The 21,007-nt window shown below is 38.4% G+C and overlaps 1 protein-coding gene across 2 annotated transcripts in view; it reads left to right on the plus strand.

Annotated features, from left to right (window-relative positions):
* Nucleotides 1–21,007, plus strand: part of SLC38A3 (solute carrier family 38 member 3) — a 1,194,467-nt gene that overhangs the window by 387,991 nt on the left and 785,469 nt on the right. For both annotated transcript variants that reach the window (XM_044078187.1, XM_044078188.1), the window contains one exon: nt 20,259–20,343. In XM_044078187.1, the coding sequence (XP_043934122.1) occupies nt 20,259–20,343 (85 nt within the window). The remainder of the gene's footprint in view (nt 1–20,258; nt 20,344–21,007) is intronic.

Below are 21,007 nucleotides of genomic sequence, written 5' to 3' on the forward strand. Positions count from 1 at the left end.
TTTCCTGAATCCAGTGGAGTGCCTCTGATGCCTTGTTCTTGTCACTACAACTGCTTTCTAAACCTCTTTGTTAGGCAGCCACTGTCTTTTCTATCTCCCACTTCTTCCTGCACTCCTTCTTCCTTTTGATAATTCCTGGCTTTATGAATTCCACCACTGTCTTTCTTTATGCACCTTGCTTCCTAACAGGTTCAGACAGATTCAGACAGATATTTGTTCTATAGTGTTTATGTATACTAGGAGGATGTCTACCTGACTTGTGCGTTGATCGCTGACTCTTGTATTTAATCTTGTGACTGTCTCTCTTGATGTACCATGTGCAGACCACCATCAACCCATTTGCCAAAAGCAGTTTAGAATGGGATTGCCTTCTTTCTTCCTTACCCATGTGGTTGCAGACAACCTTCATATATTTTTCTGTTTGTCTCGACATTCAGGTCTCTGACTATCATCACCATCTCATATTTGTCCTGCTTTACCTTGCAGGTCCTGAATCTACTCCTTTCATCATTATCACACCATTATCACTAATTCTGATGGCATTCCTCACTGTCTTCTAAAGACTCTCCCTCACTACAATTCCTGCACCATTTCTAGGCTGTCCTCCCCTTAGTAGATCTGGATTCCAATTCCAGTGGCTTTGCTGCACTGTCCTTCTATCCTGCATCCTGAATGCACAGGATGTCCAATCTCCTCTTCCTCACCATCATGTCATGCATTTCAGGCTACACCTTGTCAGGGAACATATATTCTGTATAGCAGTCCTTAGTTTATGTTAGGCAGGTTGATGTTTTTACATTTAGTTTTTGCTTAGTAGAAAATTCCTGTGCAATTGGACACCATCTTGTTGGATCAAGCTTTTTGGCCTGAACACATTGGCCAATATAGGCACAAAGACCTCTCCCATTGTTAGTATGAAGTCCTGGCATGGGTTGAGTGCTCAACCTACATATCACCATGTCCATTTTTGGTGACATTAGTCCACATCAGCAAGTCATCTAGAGACAGATTTTACAGAGAGTGACTAGCAGTCTGTGATCCATATTCTCCTGTCTAGGGGTCACAGCAAACTACAGTTAGTGCCTAAAGCAGTTAGTTTACACAACCCAGCTCCTTCAACAATAGGCACATGTTGCTTGCCAATAACTCTGTTAAATTTTTGTGTGAGTTTGAGGAGGAAACATTCAACATGTTTTTGGTAGAAATCTATAGAGAAAAAGAGAAACATACAAATCTCACACTGGTATTGACTAAAAGTCACTATTAAGCCCATTATCTTGTGCATAGGAGATTAAGACCTTAAACATTATGCCAACTGTAACTAAATGTGTTTAGAAGGCCTAAAGTTAAGACCTCACTTCCCCAGATCTGGTGTATTAAGGCAGTTATTTTATTTTTCCTGGTTGTTTATTTTAATTCTTTTAGGTAGTGATTGGTCTATTTATGGATTCCCAAGCTGATTTTTCCTGATAGGCACTTGATAGCTGTAACTATTAACTGCTGAGTTCTGTCTTGTTAAATGTCTTTTTCCCCATCTTTGTTTCATACTTTCCAGCTGTCCCAGTACCCCCCATCAGTCACTAGGTCTATGAGCTCCTCCTTCTACCTCCAGATGTTATTTGACTCAGGGCAAAGGTCAGCATGAATCCTAAGGGCATCCTGAGTGCTTGGATTCATAATGACTCATGAAAAGCAGTTTCAGTGAAAGTAAAATGTTAGAAAATGTTTGCTAAAACTACCTTTGATGAAGATCTAAGGAATAATTATTTGTAGGGGGGATCCCCCTGCAACCCCCATGAAGAGACACTCTCAATATATATATATATATATATATATATATATATATATATATATATATATATATATATATATATATACCAACTCCAAGGTCAAATAGCTTTGCAGAAAGAGGAAGACTAGCAACAAAAGTATTTTAAGCAAATGCTCTTCATTTTTTTTATATTTGCCAAAATTACCTTTGGTGAAATGATAGAAACTCTTGGAGATCATGCCAATGACAGATTCTGTGAAAATATTTCTATTTTATTTAATGACCTATACTCGCCTCCTCCTTCCATGCATTCATTTATTCTATCCAAGGGCTACTCCCCTCTGTAGACCACACTTCCCTTCAGGGAGAACCTTCACAAAAGCTCTTCCCAGTGTGATAGGTATGCCTATCTCTCCCTGCCGTCACCTCAGACATCTAAACCGCTAATTCATCTTAGTCTGCTTAGGCTGTAGCTAGGGATTTTTCCATATATACCACAATACTGACTATCTTTTTATGTGTTTTGGCCTCTGTCTTGAACTTTGGGTCTACCAGCAGGCTGTTTAAAGCTGGAAACTGCAGGCTGCATAATTTATAAGAACTTCTCATTCCAACCTTTCCAAGAGATAAGATCCATAAGTGCAAGGCAGATCCCATAAAATTCTTGAGCCTATCCTATTTACAATACGCTATGAATAATATAATGTGCTGTTACAAATAATGTGAGAGATCATGTAATACGAATTGAACGCAGTCAATCTAGACTTTGCAGGCCTTTGTAGTTGTACAGCTGCTGCTTGCTAGGAGAGATATTCATGGAATTTGTGGGGGAAAACAGTTACCTAAGCCTAGTAATGCAAATACATTATCTGTATCCTCACCGGAATGGTGCTGACTGCACCAGCGAGTGCAGTATACTTGGACTGTAAGTACAGGACATCTTGCATCCAGCAGACACAGGGGATCACAGACATAACTCTAGTATTTTTCTATTGCACCCCCATCTTTTTTCCACAAGTGCAGATATAAAATGGTTATCTCTCATCATCTATAGTTGGCACACCATGCATTCTAACATCTTTGTCAGTGCTACCCTTACTTGTGGAAACCTAAAGGCAGGAAGGAGGGTTACTACTGAAAAGATTGTCATTACAGTGTTCCCCATATTTATCCACTTCACTAACCCACAATGGTCCACTAAGGTATTCCTGTCCCCAGATTAATGAACCAGGGTTTTAAAAAAATTGCCACCTGATGTCTTCTATTTCTTCTGTATGTAAAATGAGAAGAAGATGTGTCCAGTTCATACCCCACTATGGTCAGTTTGAGGCCTCACTCAAGCCAAGATGTGTTTAGCAGAAAGATGTCATTCACTTTAACTAGTCTTAAATGTTGAAAATGCCTAGTTCTGTTAATGGCTTATCAAGACTATATTCTGAGAGACTATTTCTCATATTTGCCTTTATCCAATTTACAGGACAATGCTCTTTTGTAATTATGGTAGCAAATTTCAGTTAAAGAGGACATCCCTTGCATTATAAGTTATGTTAGCATACATCAGCATCGTTCATGAATTTAGAAATCCGGTTAAAATGACAAGAAAATAAAAGCATGCTTAACTCTTTTTTTAAGTTAAGTCATCCCCTTGATAAAAAGGAGGGGTGTCAATGGACTTCAGTAATTAGAGACCCATAAGCGTCACAAGTTTAGTCTGTAAGGTTATGGAAAAGATCATTATGAAATTAATACATTTCATAAGCAATCTAAAAACTCTTGACCCAGGCCAGTTTAAATTAATCAAGGCAGATTCTGCCTACTTTACCTGGTCATCTTCTTCAAGGAGGTTACTGAAGCAATGAATGTGGGCAAATCAGTACACGGGACAAGTCTTAACCTTGAAAATACATTCAACACCATCCCACTCTCTTGTATTGTAGATAAATGCTCCCAAATAAATGTAAATCCTTATGGAACTCACTGGATAGCTAATTGGATTACAAAAACAGAACTCAGGAATGTAGGGTAGGCAGCTCTTCATCCTCCAAAAGACAAGTCATTAAAAGAGAACCACAGGATTCAGTCATTGAATCTCTCTTGTTTGGCATTTACTTCTTGGAGGTGAAAGTAAATGTTACGGGTTTATGGCTGACCAAGTTTACAGATGACATTAAACATAGTGCCGTAATTACCTCCTAATAGGACAACTAGATACTTCAAGAAGGCCTTTCCCAAACAAATAGTTGGTGTCAAAGCTATGTATAACTGGGTATCAGAGAACTTATGTACACAACAAACTGTCCTTTGATCACCATATATCCCCCATTGTAAGGAAGTCCTATTTTATCACTCAAGCTTAACTCATTAAGGCATCTAGCACCTTTTTGTATACTTCCACTTAACACCCATAGCTTGTTATGCCATCCAGACCTTTTTTGGGTCTCAGTTCTTTATATTAGTGACATAACAGCTAATAATAAGCAGTACTAGGAAGGGCCAGAGGTAATTAACAACTGGACACTAAGATTGTTAATCAAGGGTGTCATGCAGTACAGAAAACAATCACTGTTTGCAGTTATTATTCATATTTTCATATTTACATTTATATTTTCATAACTGAGAAACCTACCTGATATTGAAGGGTACAGTGTGAAACACAGTGGTGATAGTCAGAATAATTCATTATCAGTGTCTGTTTATATCACACCATACTGCAAATACTGCTAAATATGTGTTAGCAATTATGAAAATAAACAGTATTTCCATGTACTTTTAATACTACAAAAAACAAGGGACTTACAAACTGTTGCATGGCATCAGGTGAAATCTTAGTTGTTGAATAAAGCTGTCATTGATATTCACAGTGTAAGCTGCACATGTTAAAAGATTACACAGTTAAACATAGGAATGTGGAATTATAATGGAATGAAACAATATTATATAAATCCATGGAAAAAATTACCAGAGGAAGTGATAAAACCTTTAAAGTAAGCAAAAACAGTGTACTAAGACTGTAGAGTGTCAATATTTCCTATAGAGAATAGTAGTAGGTTACTGATAAAGACGAATATGCCATATTAAAAGAAAGTTAAAAGAGTTTGAATATTTTGTGGGGAGGAATAGTCATCAGGGCATGTTTTCTGAAATTAAAAGAGTGGTTAAACTCTGGAAAAAGTTGTGTGAAGTAACATGTTTTGAGGACATTAATGATGTAAATAATATAGACATGAATATGATTATGTATGGATAGTATACAAACAAGAAGAAAGAACATGGGAGAAGGGTACTTAAAATCTATTTATGTAATATGGGATATTTGGAATGAAAGACTGAATGAAAGTTTGTTTAATGGGGAATGGATTTTATAGTTGTGGAAGTAGAAGGTAGGGTCAATTACAGAAGAAGAAGAATGAAGCTAGTATGTAGGAATGTGTAGATTTGTACCTTTAAATATGTATATATTTTGCCAGCATGTAAAGATGGAAATAATGTTTTACTTATGTTGTGTTAATTAACAACCCCTACTCTTTTTATAAGTGCCATGGGACCTTTTACATCCACCTGTGCTATCACCAATGCAGGCAGATTGGGCCTCAGTTTAATGTCCCAACCTATTTACAAAGAATGTTTCTATATCACACTTTTATCTTATCATACACTTCACCTGTACTGCACTAGGAAGCTCCTTCAGCATCATGCACTTACAGGAATACCTGAAGAGTGATTTGCATATATCGATGTAGAGATGTGGTGAACAATATAGATGTCTTATGGCCTGTAGACGCACTGATGTGCACAAGTGGAGACAGATTGGCAGTGCTCCTAGTACACGCATTAAATATCATTGCTCACACCCTAACACCATATTCCCTTTCCATGTATTTTCAGGTGAAGCGGTGATGGCACTATGACTGTTCAAACTAATGAGGTGCATGAGTATGCACTTTATATGCTCAGGTGTGATATGCATTGAACAGAAGAAAATTACCAGTATTCTTTGCATTTTGACCTACTACATAGCTTAGGATTATGAAGGCACAACTCGTAGGTGAGACTGAAAAAAATAGCAAGATATTTCTGTATTTTATGCAGGCAGACCACTGGGATTGCCAAATTTGGAACTTTTATGAGTCTCAATATAAACAAGATGCCTTCAACACCCTTTCTATGGTGTTAACCACTTCCACTGGTGTCAGCCACTCTAATGAGTAGTTCTGTCACCACTACAATGACCTAAAGTGGAGACATTTTCTTAAATTCTTATTTAATGGAAGAAATCTTAGAGAAAGTGCTGCTGAGCTGTACAGTGCATATATGGGAGAGGCCATTAACCTGTTATTTCCATCTAGTTAAATGGGCCCTTGTTGGACATGTAATTCATGTTTGTATGTATTTTTCTTAATTTTTTAACTTAGGAGCAAATTGCAGAGCATCATCTCCTTTACTACAGGAGAACAGGAGAATAGAGTCGCTCTCCTAATGCAGATGAGGGTATGATTACTGTCATCTTATAAATTTGTTATGTATATCAGAGCAGCATTGACTTACCAACTGCTATGGTATGCACAGTTATCTGTGATACACCTATTTAACTGGCCTATGTACAGACTGAAAAAGCTGTATATATGAATACTGACTAGATAATCACATACACACTCTACTTATTCAAAGAAAAATTCACATTCCTTATTTGCATGAGGCTGCTCTGCTTGGCCTGCCTAGACATAATGACCACAGTCACATGGTACCAGACATGCAGGGCTATTGAAACAGTCACACACACTGTGGACACTGCCACACACTAGGAGAAAGTATGACAAGAGAGTATTAAGTTCATCATCTGGATCATGAATCACTCCATCATGTATCCTTGCAGGTGCAATGTCCATACTGTATATTGTTGGCATTCATACATTAATACTCTTATGATCCTTCGTGTATAACAGCTTGCAATATGGAAATTACTAAGTGCATGCTAATGGCCACCTGTGCTGCAAATACTTGCTTGGCTGCCTTTGGTAAACCTGAATGGCATGACGGGTGTATTGGGCTGCATACATATTAACATTGTCCTAGTCAACATAGCAGGTCTTCCTCCATGTTCTAGGCAACATACCCCTATAGGCATGGACGCCACACACCATCCATGTCCTTTTATATCCGAAATCACCATGTTACTGGGTTAAGACCCCACCCCCCCAAACATTGGTCAAGGGTGCACTGCAACTACACTCTTGTATGCGCATCATCCAAAAGGAACATTTGAGTTTCTGTACCTAGTCAACAGAATCAGCCTTGGCAGAGTAGCAAATTGGGCAGCTGTTTAGTTCACCTGTAGGTATCTGTGTGGGTGATCATCCAACACAAACAGGATAGTAATTTATCTATTTTGTCCCCAACTCTGCTTCTGTGTTTTTGTTATTGTGTGTGTTTGTGTGTGTGTGTGTGTGTGTGTGTGTGTGTGTGTGTGTGTGTGTGTGTGTGTGTGTGTGTGTGAGTGTGTGTGAGTGTGTGTGTGTGTGTGTGTGTGTGTGTGTGTGTGTGTGTGTGTGTGTGTGTGTGTGTGTGTGTGTGTGTGTGTGTGTGTGTGTGTGTGTGTGTGTGTGTGTGTGTTTTATGTCTATCCATTTATGTTACTATTTTATGTAACATCGGTCACAGCTGTGCTTGCAGCTCAGCAGTAATCCTTGCTCTACCATCAGACATATCCGTCCTCCATCAGCTCCCCATCTGTGTAAAGGCCTGAAATTTAATTTCAGATAGAGGTACTGCAGTTTTGGTTAACCTGAAGGCATCTCCTCTGGCCTCTTGTGGTCAATTCCAACAGAAAAGTGCTGTAGTGCCCCCTGGTGATGATGTCTGAGGGTAACAGTATATCACCTGGTAGGAGCTGGAGGAGGTTATGAAGAGTTCATGGACTTGCAGCTTGAAGCTCTCTTTGTCTACCTGGAGAAGGTATTTGTGTGGCTAACAGGGTTGCACTGCTATCTTGCATCATCTGAGGCATTTCCCAGTAAAGAGGCCATTCACAGTGGTGAGTAAACTCTTCCTAGGTCTAACCCAGCATGGCTAGGACCTGGTTATCCATCCAGTACCCATTGTTATTTTCCCCTTCCTCTCCATCCCCATTTTCTTTCCCTCTGTCTACGTGTCAATATATCCATTGTCAATCTAATCTCCATTTTGTGTCAGCACCTTCCCTGCTTGGTGTTTGTGTTTTCTGTTTGTTCATGTACCCCTGATTCCGTACTCCTGACCTTCTCCATCTCTTGCTTTCCCCTTACATCTTTTTCTGTCTACCATTTTTACAAAAAATAAATAAAAACAGACACACCCTTCCTCCCCTTCCATCCATACTCTCAAACTTACTTTCTCCCCTTGCCATTCTGTATGTTCACCTGCTTGTGCTTCTCCCTTTCTGAATTTCCTAAAATCCAATTTCCTCCCCACTTCAATTAAATAAATAGCATAGAAACATTGATGGGAGTCACTTACAGCCGTTCTCGTAGCATCCCTAAGTTGCACTTGTGCACATGCTTGCTTGCCTGCTACATGATCCCTATTGGTGTTTGAAGAATCTGTAACTCCATCTGTGACTTCAGCTCTCTCTCTCCCCCCCAGCAGTACTCTTATTTCTGTGAGCAAATTTTTTAAGTATTTATTGCATGGGACAAGAAATTCCTACTTGTTAATTTATAGTTACATTAAAGTCACATTGCATCTCTCAGCATATCTGCAGTATCAGTCACAGAAGGCATGTTTCTGAATCCCTGGGATTTTCATTCTTAAATTGAATTAAACCTGAGTAAATAACAAGATAAATGGTCTGTACCACAAGAATAAGGATGAATAATAATAAGATAATAACAATATATACCATAATGACCTTTGCTGGACCAGCATTATTCATTGTGTATGTATCCGACTCAGAAATATATGTTAAAATATACATCATGAAGAATTATTGCAGGATTATTTGCTGTATCTCTTCAAATGTCCCAAACAACTGGATGTAAGCATGTATAAAAAGGATTTTTTTCTGATTTCCTACAGTTAAGTTAAACCAGCCTTAGTAATGGAGCACTAAGGAGACAAGACATGCCATGGAATATAATTGTTTATGCACTGCTCTTTGTACTTAGATTAATTCTACAGGACATATCATCCAGCGCCTCTTACTTTACCCAATCTGTTCCTTTCTTGAGGACAAGAGTCAGGCAGTTTCCAACCCAAGTAAAGGCCCTATGGCCCATTTGTGTCTGTGCGGGAGTGCTAATCAGTCCATCTTTTCCCTTGTAGAGGAGACAAAGATAGGCAGTATGGAAAGAGCCAGACTACCTGACTTGGTGAACTGTTTTCTCAGTGGTGGCTTATTAAAGCTCTACTTGTATTTTATCCTCTGCGGAACATGCATTCTGATTGCCAGAACCCAGGCAGTGCTTGTTATCCAGACTCAAGTTCCACAGGTGCCACACACAGTGCTTCCTCTAGGTGTCGCCTAAATGGTGATTCAGACCTTCCTCCCTCTTCCGAAGATGTGAGTCAATGACAGCCACTCACTCCCATCCTCATTGTCTTGCTCACTGTAGCATATTTGACGCTAATTGAATGCAGGTCATATGGGTCACAGTGAGAGAACTATCCCTCTGCACCATGAATATGGGATAGGAATAGCTAACATTCTTGATGTGGGTTCTTTTATATGTGTTTTTATTAGCTGGCTATGTACCACTTTTCTGCTTGGGTCCTTTATTTCTTTTAGGTAGGTTCATAGGTAAGTACTAGGCTATCTGCCCAAGGGCATTTATAAACCTAGTCAGAGTGTGTTGGCTTTCGCCATCCCCTTAGATTAGTTCCCTGTGACTCTGACCAGAAAAGCCATTAGTTCCCTGTGCCTCTGTCCTGCAGAGCCACTGCAGTGATCCCTGGGGTAAATTTTCTGTTTCCCATCCACCCTGTCAAGGTTTCTCTTGAAGAGTGCTAGTGAGGGGCTCTGCCTGATATATATTGGAATATTGTTCCAAAGCAAGAGGAGTCTATGGGTCAGGAATCTATCCCTCCAGCACATTCTATTTAACGCTGTGGTAAGGTTTATATCCCTAGAGCATGTGGCTCTCAGGAATTGTTTTTTTTTTAGGTGGAGCATATCCACCAATTCTGGGTTGGACTTGGCCTTGTATGTCAGGCTTAGATCACCTCTGAGTAAGCGGTATGCAACCGAATACAGCTGGAGTTTTTTTAATCAGGCTGCATAGGTCATCTGTTTGAGACCAGTAATCTTCTTGGTGAGGTACTTCTGAGGTTTTTCCAGCTGTTTCAGGTGTCTTGTAAGGTATATCCCAAATGGGGTATTGTATTATAATGGGTCTAATAAGTGATGAGTAGAGAGGCACAATAATCTCCTTTGATCTGGACGCAAACCCTTTTGAGATTAGGTGGGCCACATAGAAGGATTTTCTAACCACCTTGGCAATATGATTATCAAAGGAGAGATTACTATCTACTTGGGTCCCCAGATCCCTTATTACTTTTTCTGTATTTAGGGGACTACCACCTATGTGGTAGTTCACGGGTACTTTGTTTTTTCCAAACGGGATGACAATGCACTTTTTGGCATTCAGCTTGAGGCCATGATTTTGACACCAGGTATCTGTCTCAGTGAGACCCTTCTGGAGGGTGTCTGCATCAGCCGGAGAATCAATTATGGCCCCTAGTTTGCAGTCATCTGCGAACTTGGTCAGCCAAAGTCCTCCTGTGCTTGCCTGTACCTCTGAGAAGTATATACCGAACAGGATTGGTCCTAGGACTGATCCCTGGGGGACGCCACTTGTAACCGGTTTAGAGTCAGACCTAGAGTCTGTGACTTTCGCCGTGTGGGTTATGTCCATGAGCCAATTTTCAACCCATCTCATGATGTAGGGGTTAATGTTCAGGTTGGTGAGCTTGTCTATAATACCAGAATGGGGAATGGTGTTGAAAGCCTTTGCGAGGTCTAGGTAGGCTGTGTGGACATCCTTACCCTCGTCTAATGCCTTGGTAACTGTGTCGAAGAAGTCCGCCAGGTTTAGGAGGCATGATCTGCCCTTATCAAAGCCAAACTTGGTGGGGTCCAAAGTTTGGAGGTTCCCAATGTCTATGTTAATGAGTTCCATGATGATGCGTTCCATAGCCTTGCAGACAAGGCTAGTCAGGCTTATAGGGTGATAGTTCCTTGGGTCCGTTGTGGCGCCGCCTTTGTGGAGTGGGATAGCTGTTGCTGTGCACCACTCTGTGGGTATATAACCTGTAGAGAGGCTGAGTTTGAACAGTGTGTTTAGGTGGGGGGTTAGTTCATTTTGGAGCTCTCATAGGACGCAGCCTGGGACACCGTCCGGTCCCATTGAGGCAATGTTTTTGGCTTTGGATAGGGCTGTTTTAACCTGTGTGTTGGTGACTGTGGTGAATCACAGTCTGATTCTCAGCTTTTTGAGAACTCATCCATTTCAAAGTAAATTATGCATAACTGACCCTCTTCTGTTTGGTTAACTGTACAGTTGCCAATTTATACTGTTATCATTTAGGGTAATGCCAGTAGCCAGACGATTCTGTTCAACATGATCAACAGCGAATAATCATTATTAAAGTGAGGTCTGGCAGCACTAGATGAAGGGAGTGTTGGATAATTGATGAATGTAGTTTTTTTCCCTTTGAGCATGAAATGTGTAATTGGCTTGTTAAATATTTTATGTGCATCCTAAACTAAATAAAAGCTATTCCAGTAAGGAGATAGATTATTACTGAACGTGCTTGAGAATGTGACCGAAAGTATAGCACAGAATAGAACAATGTAAAATAATAAAGCAGATGTCAGCTGTGTTTACAGAAAGCAGTTCATACTAACAGGATGGCTTTTGTAATCAAGGAAGAGATATAGTTCTGAAATGACAAATAAGGAACAGGTCTGTGCTGAAAAGGATACACCTTGTGCTGGGTTCTTTCTATATAGGAGTGGTGGCAAGTGACACAAGAAAGCAAGATGAATGGCATAATAACATTGTTTGGATTATGAAACAACTTTATTAAAATGAGCTAAGAAAAGAGCTTTTGATATGCATTAGACTATTAGAGAGGTTATCTAACTGTATATACTTTCAGTAGAGATTATAAGAAAGTAGAATTAGACTGTTAGGTTGAATCTTAAGAGAGACCTATGCACCTGGTCAGTTGATAATTAGAAGAAATCAAACATTTCAATATGGTATCTTATTAGGAGCTAATGCATTCACCGACTCTCTTCTTTCCATCTTTTCACACAGCCTTGAGGGTTCTTGCATTTGTTTTAATGGACTCTTATTTTCCTATTTCTTGAGCCTTATATTCAGTATTCGGTTTTAACTTAGCCATCCACATCATTTAAAACTCCTTATGTATCAGAAGCTTTTCAATGTGGCTTTTAGATCTCTGTATTGATTCTTTTAGAATATCTGCAGGGACATTATTGCTGATCTGAGTTTGTGCAAGCCTGATCAGAGCTGTTTTAGGTTCAGTATACTTCTTGTGGCCAATCACTTGTAAGCTATTTCATGGCCAGTGAATACTTAGGCTGCAAATTTACAAATTCTATTACAACTCCTCTTTCAGGCAATGATTTCATGAGGGTGTTGAAGAAATGATGAATGTTGATCCAGAGCTGTTTTGATGGTGGGAATTATATCAAGTTCCTTTATGTTAACATTCAGATAGTTCTGTTGATTGATTTACTCAAGGTATAAGCACAGATTATCCTTTTATTTTGATTTTCATGCCGACAGGTTAAGAAGCTTATTTGAGCAACAATTAGACCTTCCATCACATACGCAAAAGTAAGATCTAATTTGTAGATTCACATTATTTCATCTGCTCTTCATTCATCTGAATAACTAAAAAAAGGCATCCACTTGGAGTCTTCAAATTTCTTGATGTCACTTAAAAGTTGCAGTTGTTCACCCATCGCCTTCTTGCTTTAGAACTATAGATATTAACATTTTCTTTCTTTTGAGACTGTCTAATATGAACCCCTTCTGGTTGTTTCCTCATTTTTGATTATTACAGCACCTGATTAACTGTGATATTATTTACCCAAAATAATACAGTTCATGTTTGTGCACTACACATAAGTTGTTATGCCTTCACAAATCTTTTCATTCTTGGAAAGTCTCTTTGCATCCTTTCGATACAGTGTTAGGTATAAACCTGCTGCATAACAGTCAGTAAACTAAAAAAAGTCGTAACTACTGTAAGATCTTCAGTTATGTTAGTTAAAAAGACATGAAAATAAATGTCTAGCCTAAATGCCGACCACTGTGATATGCTACTCTTCACCACCACTTCCTCTGCCCTGGACTTTAATGGTTTGTGTTCCTTGACAGAGTTAAAAAGTTTAACAGAGCTGGTTCCATTATATTCTGGGTCATACCAGTTTGTAAACTAACCTATTGAGTGGTTTGGTGGTATCGTTTGAAATGCACTATTAGAGTTGACAATGGGGAAATACTCAGCCACTTAATGGTCTGAGGGACTAGATCAGACACTTCTGTTACATTTATCTATTAGTGTTCTCCCATTTTGCATCTTCAGTGCCTTGTTTACACTGAAAGTTTTTCCTTCAGCAGTGATCCAGTTCTTTTCTCTACAACTGAGTTCAAATAGATTGACTATTTCACACTCTATATCTTCTTTCAAGCCTTATGTGTTACGATTTCCCTACATTAATTGTTAATAAAGCTATGCCAAGATTACAATGCCTTGTTCTGGCAGACATACAAAAAAGGGAGCTTAGGCTGGCTAGGTATATGCCACAGAGAGTTATAAGATGGTGACATGTTAAAGTTTGAAGAAAGTCTCAGAAGGTATGGCATACATATACTGAACGTTAAAAGAGAAAGGAAGATATGAAATAGACACACCACTTGTTCAAATCAAAAAGCTGATAGGAGTAGCTAAGCTGAGAAGAAATGAGACAAGGGAAGAGAGACACAGATAGTCGATGGAAGGGGTAATGATTTAGGACAGGCATAGTGAAATGCTTTTTTATAGAGGAAGTGGGCCAGCTTTGGAACACATATCCAGAGTCAATAAAGTCTAGATCACTGGTGCAGTCATGGGATGCCTTTGTAATACAGAAAGCAGACTGTGTATTGACAAGAAAGAGGCAGGTGCCTAAGGAACATATGCAACACATGAATATATACTTACTCAAAAAAGAAATCTTCCACCGCATTCTGTTATTTCCATATATGGTAGGTGGAATAACAGCTATAGTAGCACAGGAAACCCAAAGTATATGAAATATGCTTGAACTCTGCCTTCATGAGGGGTAAATCAATAACTAAAAATCTGGTTGATGAAGGAAAATGGAAATGTTTTTGTATATTGTATGTCATGATATTATATGTATTATTATTTGTATCAGACTGTGATTGTGTAATTTAAACTTGTTTTAACATTCTAAATGTCAATAAATGTGCGTGAACTATTTACTGTAGTTTCTCACTGGTCTTTGTGTGCATGCCATTTTTCATTATTCAAACTACATGCACTCTTTAAGAGTAATTTCAGTAGTTTGTAAAATATTTTATTTTTAGCAGTACAAATATATTAGGTTCAGATGTGTATACTAATGCCACTGTTCCGACATCAAGACAGCATAATGCTAGTGGTAAGGAAATGTAAAAACTAATTAAATAAATAAACAGTTTTATAGAGTTTTAAAATTTATTACAAATTACACATATGTAGGAGTCTGCAATGTCTTTCCGAACAAACATGTTCAGGTAAGTGAAAATAACAAGTGTTATCTATCAGACCTCTGCCAGTATCCAATAAAAAATTGTTTACGACCAAGATTTATAAATGTAGCTATTCATTGGAACAGTACTAAACATCTAAAATGAAGTACGTCAATGTCCTGAAAAGGTTAGTTAAAACTTCCTTCTTCCAACTCAGCATTATTAATGTTATAATGAAAAACTCGAAGGAATGCAATCTTAAGCAGATGAGCTGATACACTTTAATCCATTTACATGTTCCAGCTATCTAGCAGTTTTAGCAAAATACATAAACACACAAACAGACCATAATATGATTTTTGGTCATGCACAGTTTGTTTGCTGATTAAAAGAATCTGCTGACATGGCTAAAGGTTTACTCATGTGCATATACTCACTTCTTTCTCCAATATGAAACAGATTATTTAACTTTCTTATTATTTTTACCACACTAGTAAACTTATATAGGATAAACAGATCAGTGGTACTGACTTCTTGTAATCTTTATGTCTGCTGTGCCTTTTAAATGAAATTATTCTATTTTCATGGGGTTATGGTATGTCAAGAAAGAGAAGGTGCTTGTCATGTCCATCAGTATGAAAATACTCTTCATTTTCGATTGTGGGAAGAGGGGGCAGTGCCTACTTACCATCTGGCTATTCACTGCAACTCCATCAGTTTGTTTCTAAATAACCAAACACTAATCTTCATATGACTGACCATCACAGAGTTCCTGCTATACATTGTAACCATTTCCCCACTTCCCATACAAACCCTTCAAGGCTGGACAAACAATGGGTACGGTTTGGGGCATATCTCACTTACACAAGTGATACAGTCTGTCAGACCACCCCAACTCTCTTTTGAGTGAGTGACTCCCACTAGGACACTGGTGGCATCAGGTAGCAGCATGCCATCTGACATGTCTCTTGACCTACCACCTATGACAAACAAGCAGGCACTGTCTGTTAATTTGCCTCCTACCCTAGCTGGTTCCTCTAGTACCTTGGGTCAGCTGGGTCTTAGTTAGAAATTCCTCAGTTTACATGATGGAGCTAGCTGTGGTTGAATGATAAAGGGCTTTGTTCATAACTGCTTTAGAAGGATACAAATTGGATTTTATTTTGTTATTTTTTTTATGCTGGTATCTTATCTATTGTCTTCAGTTTCACACACAATTTTGGAGAAGAATAAGTATAAAGCTTCCCATAGATTATAACAAAATAAATGTTAAAGAATGAATTTTATGGGACTTATCTTTTGCAGAATTATTGCCGTTTAAGCACGTCTTCAATGGAGAACAAGATTACCCATTGTTATTGCTCTTTTCCTTCAGTTATATGATATGCATAGTCTCTGGATATAGAAATGGCAGTTATTTAACTTGTTACTTCGCTTATTAGCCTTTTCATTTCTGAATAACAGAATAAGTAAGATTCATATATTACATATGTCAGCATTTTTAACCCTGGGAATTATGTAGTTCTAGCACTTGCAGATTCATAGATTCATAGACTGTTACTAGGCTAAAGACCAGGGTCGCCTTTCTAAGCCTAGCCAAGTTTTCCCAAAAGAACAATGATGTCCTGTATCCAAATAGGACATGTAAGGCCAGGAACTTATAAGCTACCTTTGTCCATAAGGGACATGGGTGCCAGGCCTGTTGTAAATTTCCTATTCCCTATCCACTGGTCTAGGTTATGCTTAAACTGGTTACTAGATGAACTCAGCTTCATATGGATGGAAAGTCTGTTCCATAGGGGAGGCTGCCTCTGGGATACATATCTGCCTCTCCAGCATGTTTTGTTTAAGCCACGTACAAAAGTCACATCCCTAGACCCTGTATTTCTGGTACTCTTTAACTTATGAATATGTAGGCGATTCATAAGCATGAGGTTTACACATGCCTTGTAAGCCAGGCATAGATCACCCCTCAATAATCTATAGCAAACTGGGTAGAGGGAAAGGGCTTTAAGATGCTCTGCATAAGGCAGGTTTTGTTATGCCTTGTGTTCTTTTTGTAAAGAACATCTGATGTCGCTCTAGTTGCTGCATATGCCTGGTCAGGTACATACCAAATGAAGCATTGCACTCTGTGATTGGTCAGACAAGGGCAGACTGCAAGGGGGTAATGACCTCTTTGGACTTAGATACCATGCCCTTACTTAGAAGTTGCACAACATATAAGGATTTCATCATCACTGTGGCCATATGGTGGTCGTAGTTAAGACTACTGTCTACATGTGTACCTATATCTCTCACCACTGGGTCACCTCTTAGGGGTGTATTATCAACATGATAATTAGCCGGAATGGTTAGTTTCCCAAAGAATACAATTACACATTTCATATCATTGGGTTTAAGAGCATGGCTTTGGCAAAATTTGTAAGTCAAAGATAAACCTTCTTGAAAAATGCTAGCGTTTGCAGGAGATTTGATGATTAGCCCCAGCTTGCAATCATCTGCAAACTTTGTCAGCCACAAACCTTCAGCAATTTCTTCCATTTTAGAGAAATAGATATCAAAAAGGAGTAGGCCCAGTACCGAACCCTGGGGAACTCCGCTAGTGATTGTTCTCTTGGTGGAGGTGGCCTCACCTATTTTGACCTCCTGGGTCCTATCAGCGAGTCAGTTGTGTATCCAATGGGTGATAATGATAAAAGGGAAAAAGGGTTTATACCTAAATTATCTTGTGTATAATGCCTGAGTGGGCTATTGTATGAAAAGCCTTGGCAAGGTCAAGGTAAACTGTATGTACAGTCTTACCTTCATCCAATGCTTTGATGACTGTCTCAAAAAAGTCAACCATATTTAATAGGCATAACCTTCCTTTAACAAAGCTGAACTGTGATGGATCCTGCATTTGCAGGTTACCTATGTCCTCATTTATTATGTCCATGATGATTCTTTCCATGGATTTGCATGTGAAGCTGGTAAGATTTGTGAGCCTGTAGACACCCAGATTAATGGTAGGCCATCCTTTGTGCTGGAAATCACTTTAGACATCTTCTATTCCTTGGGCTTAAAACCTGACTGAAGGCTCCAGTTGAAAAGTGATTTGAGTGGATCTGGGGATTATGCTTCATGCTATATATTAAACATCCCAGGATGTTATCGGTGCCCATTGATGCAGTGTTTTTGGCCTTGGAAAGTGCATTGATGACCTGTTCCCTAGTAATTGTTATGGGGAATGTGTTATGTGGTATTTCCTTTGGACTATCGGGGGAAGTGAGGGTAGAAATTTGAGCTGAACCTGTCAGCCAAAAGGTTAGCAATGGCCTCTGGTTCAATTTAGGTGATGCCATTTACAATAAGTTCTGCACATTGTTGTGTATTTCTTCTGAGGATATGGACCCAGCTGTAGAAAGCTTTTTGGTTGTCCTTTGTCTGAGAAGCTATTTTTCCTTCAAATTTAGCCTTTGAAGTATTAATTAACCCTCTTAGCTGCCTGTTTAGATTGGTCCGCGGGCATTTGGTATGTATGGCTTTGTTCCTCCTATGCTTGGTCAAGATTTTTTTAATTTTGTTGTATAACCAATTGATATTGTGATTCTACAAGGGTGGCTTGTCTTTTGAGTTTGTCTTATTCTTAATACGAATGGGAACAGCTCACTCTATGCAGCTATCAGTATGGCTGTAGAGAGATTTTGCAAATAAGTCAGTGTATGCTATGTTGTTTAGTGAGTTTGGGGGTGCTTGGAATTTAGCCAAGGTGTTGCTTAGTATTGAGAGTTTAGCTTTGAAATAGTTCCTAAAAGTTTTTGGTTTCGCTGGATCCCCAGATTTAATTTTTATTTCATGTAATACTGACTTAGGGTGAGATCTGACAAGTGAAGATATTACATTGGGTGAGGAACATCGCTCTCCCATGTTCATGAGTACAAGGTCAAGGATGTTTGTACGATGGAAGGAGAATGGACTGACTGTTCCAGGATGTTGGTATTAACAACGTTTAGGAATCGCTGGGCTTGTGCATTAGAAGTGGTGCAGGATTCCCAATCTATTGAGGGTCAGTTGAAATCTCCCATGAATATCATATTGTGTTGAACAGTGAGGGAATCTAGTTCATTGTGATAGGTAGTATGGGTTTCCTGGGACATGGAGAGGGATATATAGTTTGCAAGGATATGGTACAACACCCTGTTTATGGTGAGTTGCAAATGTATGAGTTCCAGTTGGTCAGGCACTTTAACTAGTCTGGATGTGAGATCGGTTTTACTAAACACTGTGATTCCTCTACCTTTAGTTCCCTCCTGTGCAGTAGGTGGTCTAAAAGTTGGATTGTGGGATAAAGTGCCGATTACGTTATTGGACTTATGTGTTTAATACAGATGTATGGACTAACACAATGAGTGTCCTTTGTATAACACAAAACAGTAAACAACGCTGAAATATATTTTCTTTCTTTTTTCACAGAATGCTGTAGAAATGGTGCACAAATTATTGCCTCCATTTACTAATATAACAAACAGTAAAATGTATGAAAATCAGATGAGAAGTTATCCGCTAAAAAAAGAAGCCTGCCAATTGTACTGTATCCCTTTCCTTTACTTTTCTGTTGCTGGTTCTCTGCTGCTTGGATCCCTTTTAAACACTACATTTAATATTTTTCTCTAGTTTGCTTTAGACAATATATTTTTGAGCAGATTAAGCCACTGAGAGTTCATGTAATTTTACTTGCTTCATTTAGATAAGTAAAAATCATTCACTTATTCATTCACAGCCTTCTTTTCTTTATTGATCCACTTCTCTAACCAGCATGTTCAAATGTTGATCAGTCATGATTTACACTTGTATGTCCTTTTCCTCAGTCTCAAATCATTTAAAGTATTTTTCCTCTGTATTTATGGTCAAAGTGTTGCCTTTTTATTGAAAACACATTTGCACCTGTATGAATGGTAGCTTAATCTTAGTCTTTTAGTGATATTTTAGTGATATGATGAGAATTTCCAGCTGCTAAATTATCTGTTGATGAATCTGTCAATTTTCACCTTGTTCTATAATTTTATATTGCAATTCATTTGGTGAAAGAGATTTAAATATCTGTTCCTGTAATTAGTTTCTAAGTTACAATACAGAAAGTACCTTGTGTGTCTATCAGGTGTTTATTTAACCAGGTAAAACTGAAGCTATTTCCTGGTCAACAGCATCCAATTCCGACATTTATTTATTTTAGGAAAAATACCAGAATGTCTGGCTTATACATTAAAAGAATAATAGCATTTATTCACAAATTTCTTTCTGTTAAGTCTAGAGCCACCAATAATTTCATTCACAGCAGTTTTAACAAGACAGTATTTCTGATTTTGATAATTGATGACTACATATATGCGCGCGTGCACACACGCACGCGCGCGCACACACACACACACACACACACACACACACACACACACACACACACACACACACTAGCTTACAGAAGCCATTACTACTCTGACTTCTAAGTGTGATGCTAATAATAATAATAATAATAAAGATGATGATGATGAAATTAATCTTCATCGATTTATGTATATTTCTCATATCTTCATATCACAAATAAACCATTTTTATGTATTAAACTTGCCTTTTTACATCTAATTATCCTTAGCATTGAAATGACAGATTATATCTCAAAATAATATATTAATACCCTCTGTAATATATTATGTACAGGCCACAGAAAATGAATGTAATGTTTAATGTTTATCTTTTTTTGTCAGGTATGAAGAAAGTGAAGGAAATCCAGCTGAGTCGGATGAGTTCCTGCCTCAGCCAAGCAGCAAGAAGCAGGCCCGATTTACTGATGTATGTTCAAGTTATACATACTTTGAAGTATTAAAAAGCTGTTTATTGAGGAAAAAAATATGTTGCCTGTTAGTCAAATACATGTGGGCAAAGTTGATGCAGCTTCAGCAAAGTTACTGACTGCAGAGAAATTCTTTATTGAACAGGGTGTTAATAAAAACAGATCTCCTAATTTAAGACTTTTCCAAAACATTTTGGACCATGTTCTTAGAAGTATGAATGAGAAAAGGAGTACCAAACCACGATCAAAACCAAAGGAATACGTTCAGCAAAATATGATGAAACACGAAATCTTTATTCCAACTGACAAAATGCAGAGTAAAATGCAGAGTAAGCGCTTTCGCGTAGGAGATCCCACGCTTCATCAGACAATTAAACTACACAAATAACATCCCCATTTTATACTCTCCATATGCAACAAGGTGGGAAAATTAACTACATGATTAATCAATTAACATATCAAGAAGGAGTTTGTAATCAAATACACATTCTGACCGCAGCATTGCTGCTGTTCCATTAGATGTAAACATATGTATAAGTGTGAACAAATTTATTGGCCAAGTTACTAGTTGGATACACATTGTAACTGCAACCTCGTTGTTACTCTACTAAACATACAATGCATGTGAATGCGAACAAATTCATTGACCAAACGGTAAACAAG

Source organism: Protopterus annectens, chromosome 7.part0, assembly GCF_019279795.1.
Source record: "Protopterus annectens isolate FY-2018-M chromosome 7.part0, PAN1.0, whole genome shotgun sequence".
NCBI classification, from domain to species: domain Eukaryota; kingdom Metazoa; phylum Chordata; order Ceratodontiformes; family Protopteridae; genus Protopterus; species Protopterus annectens.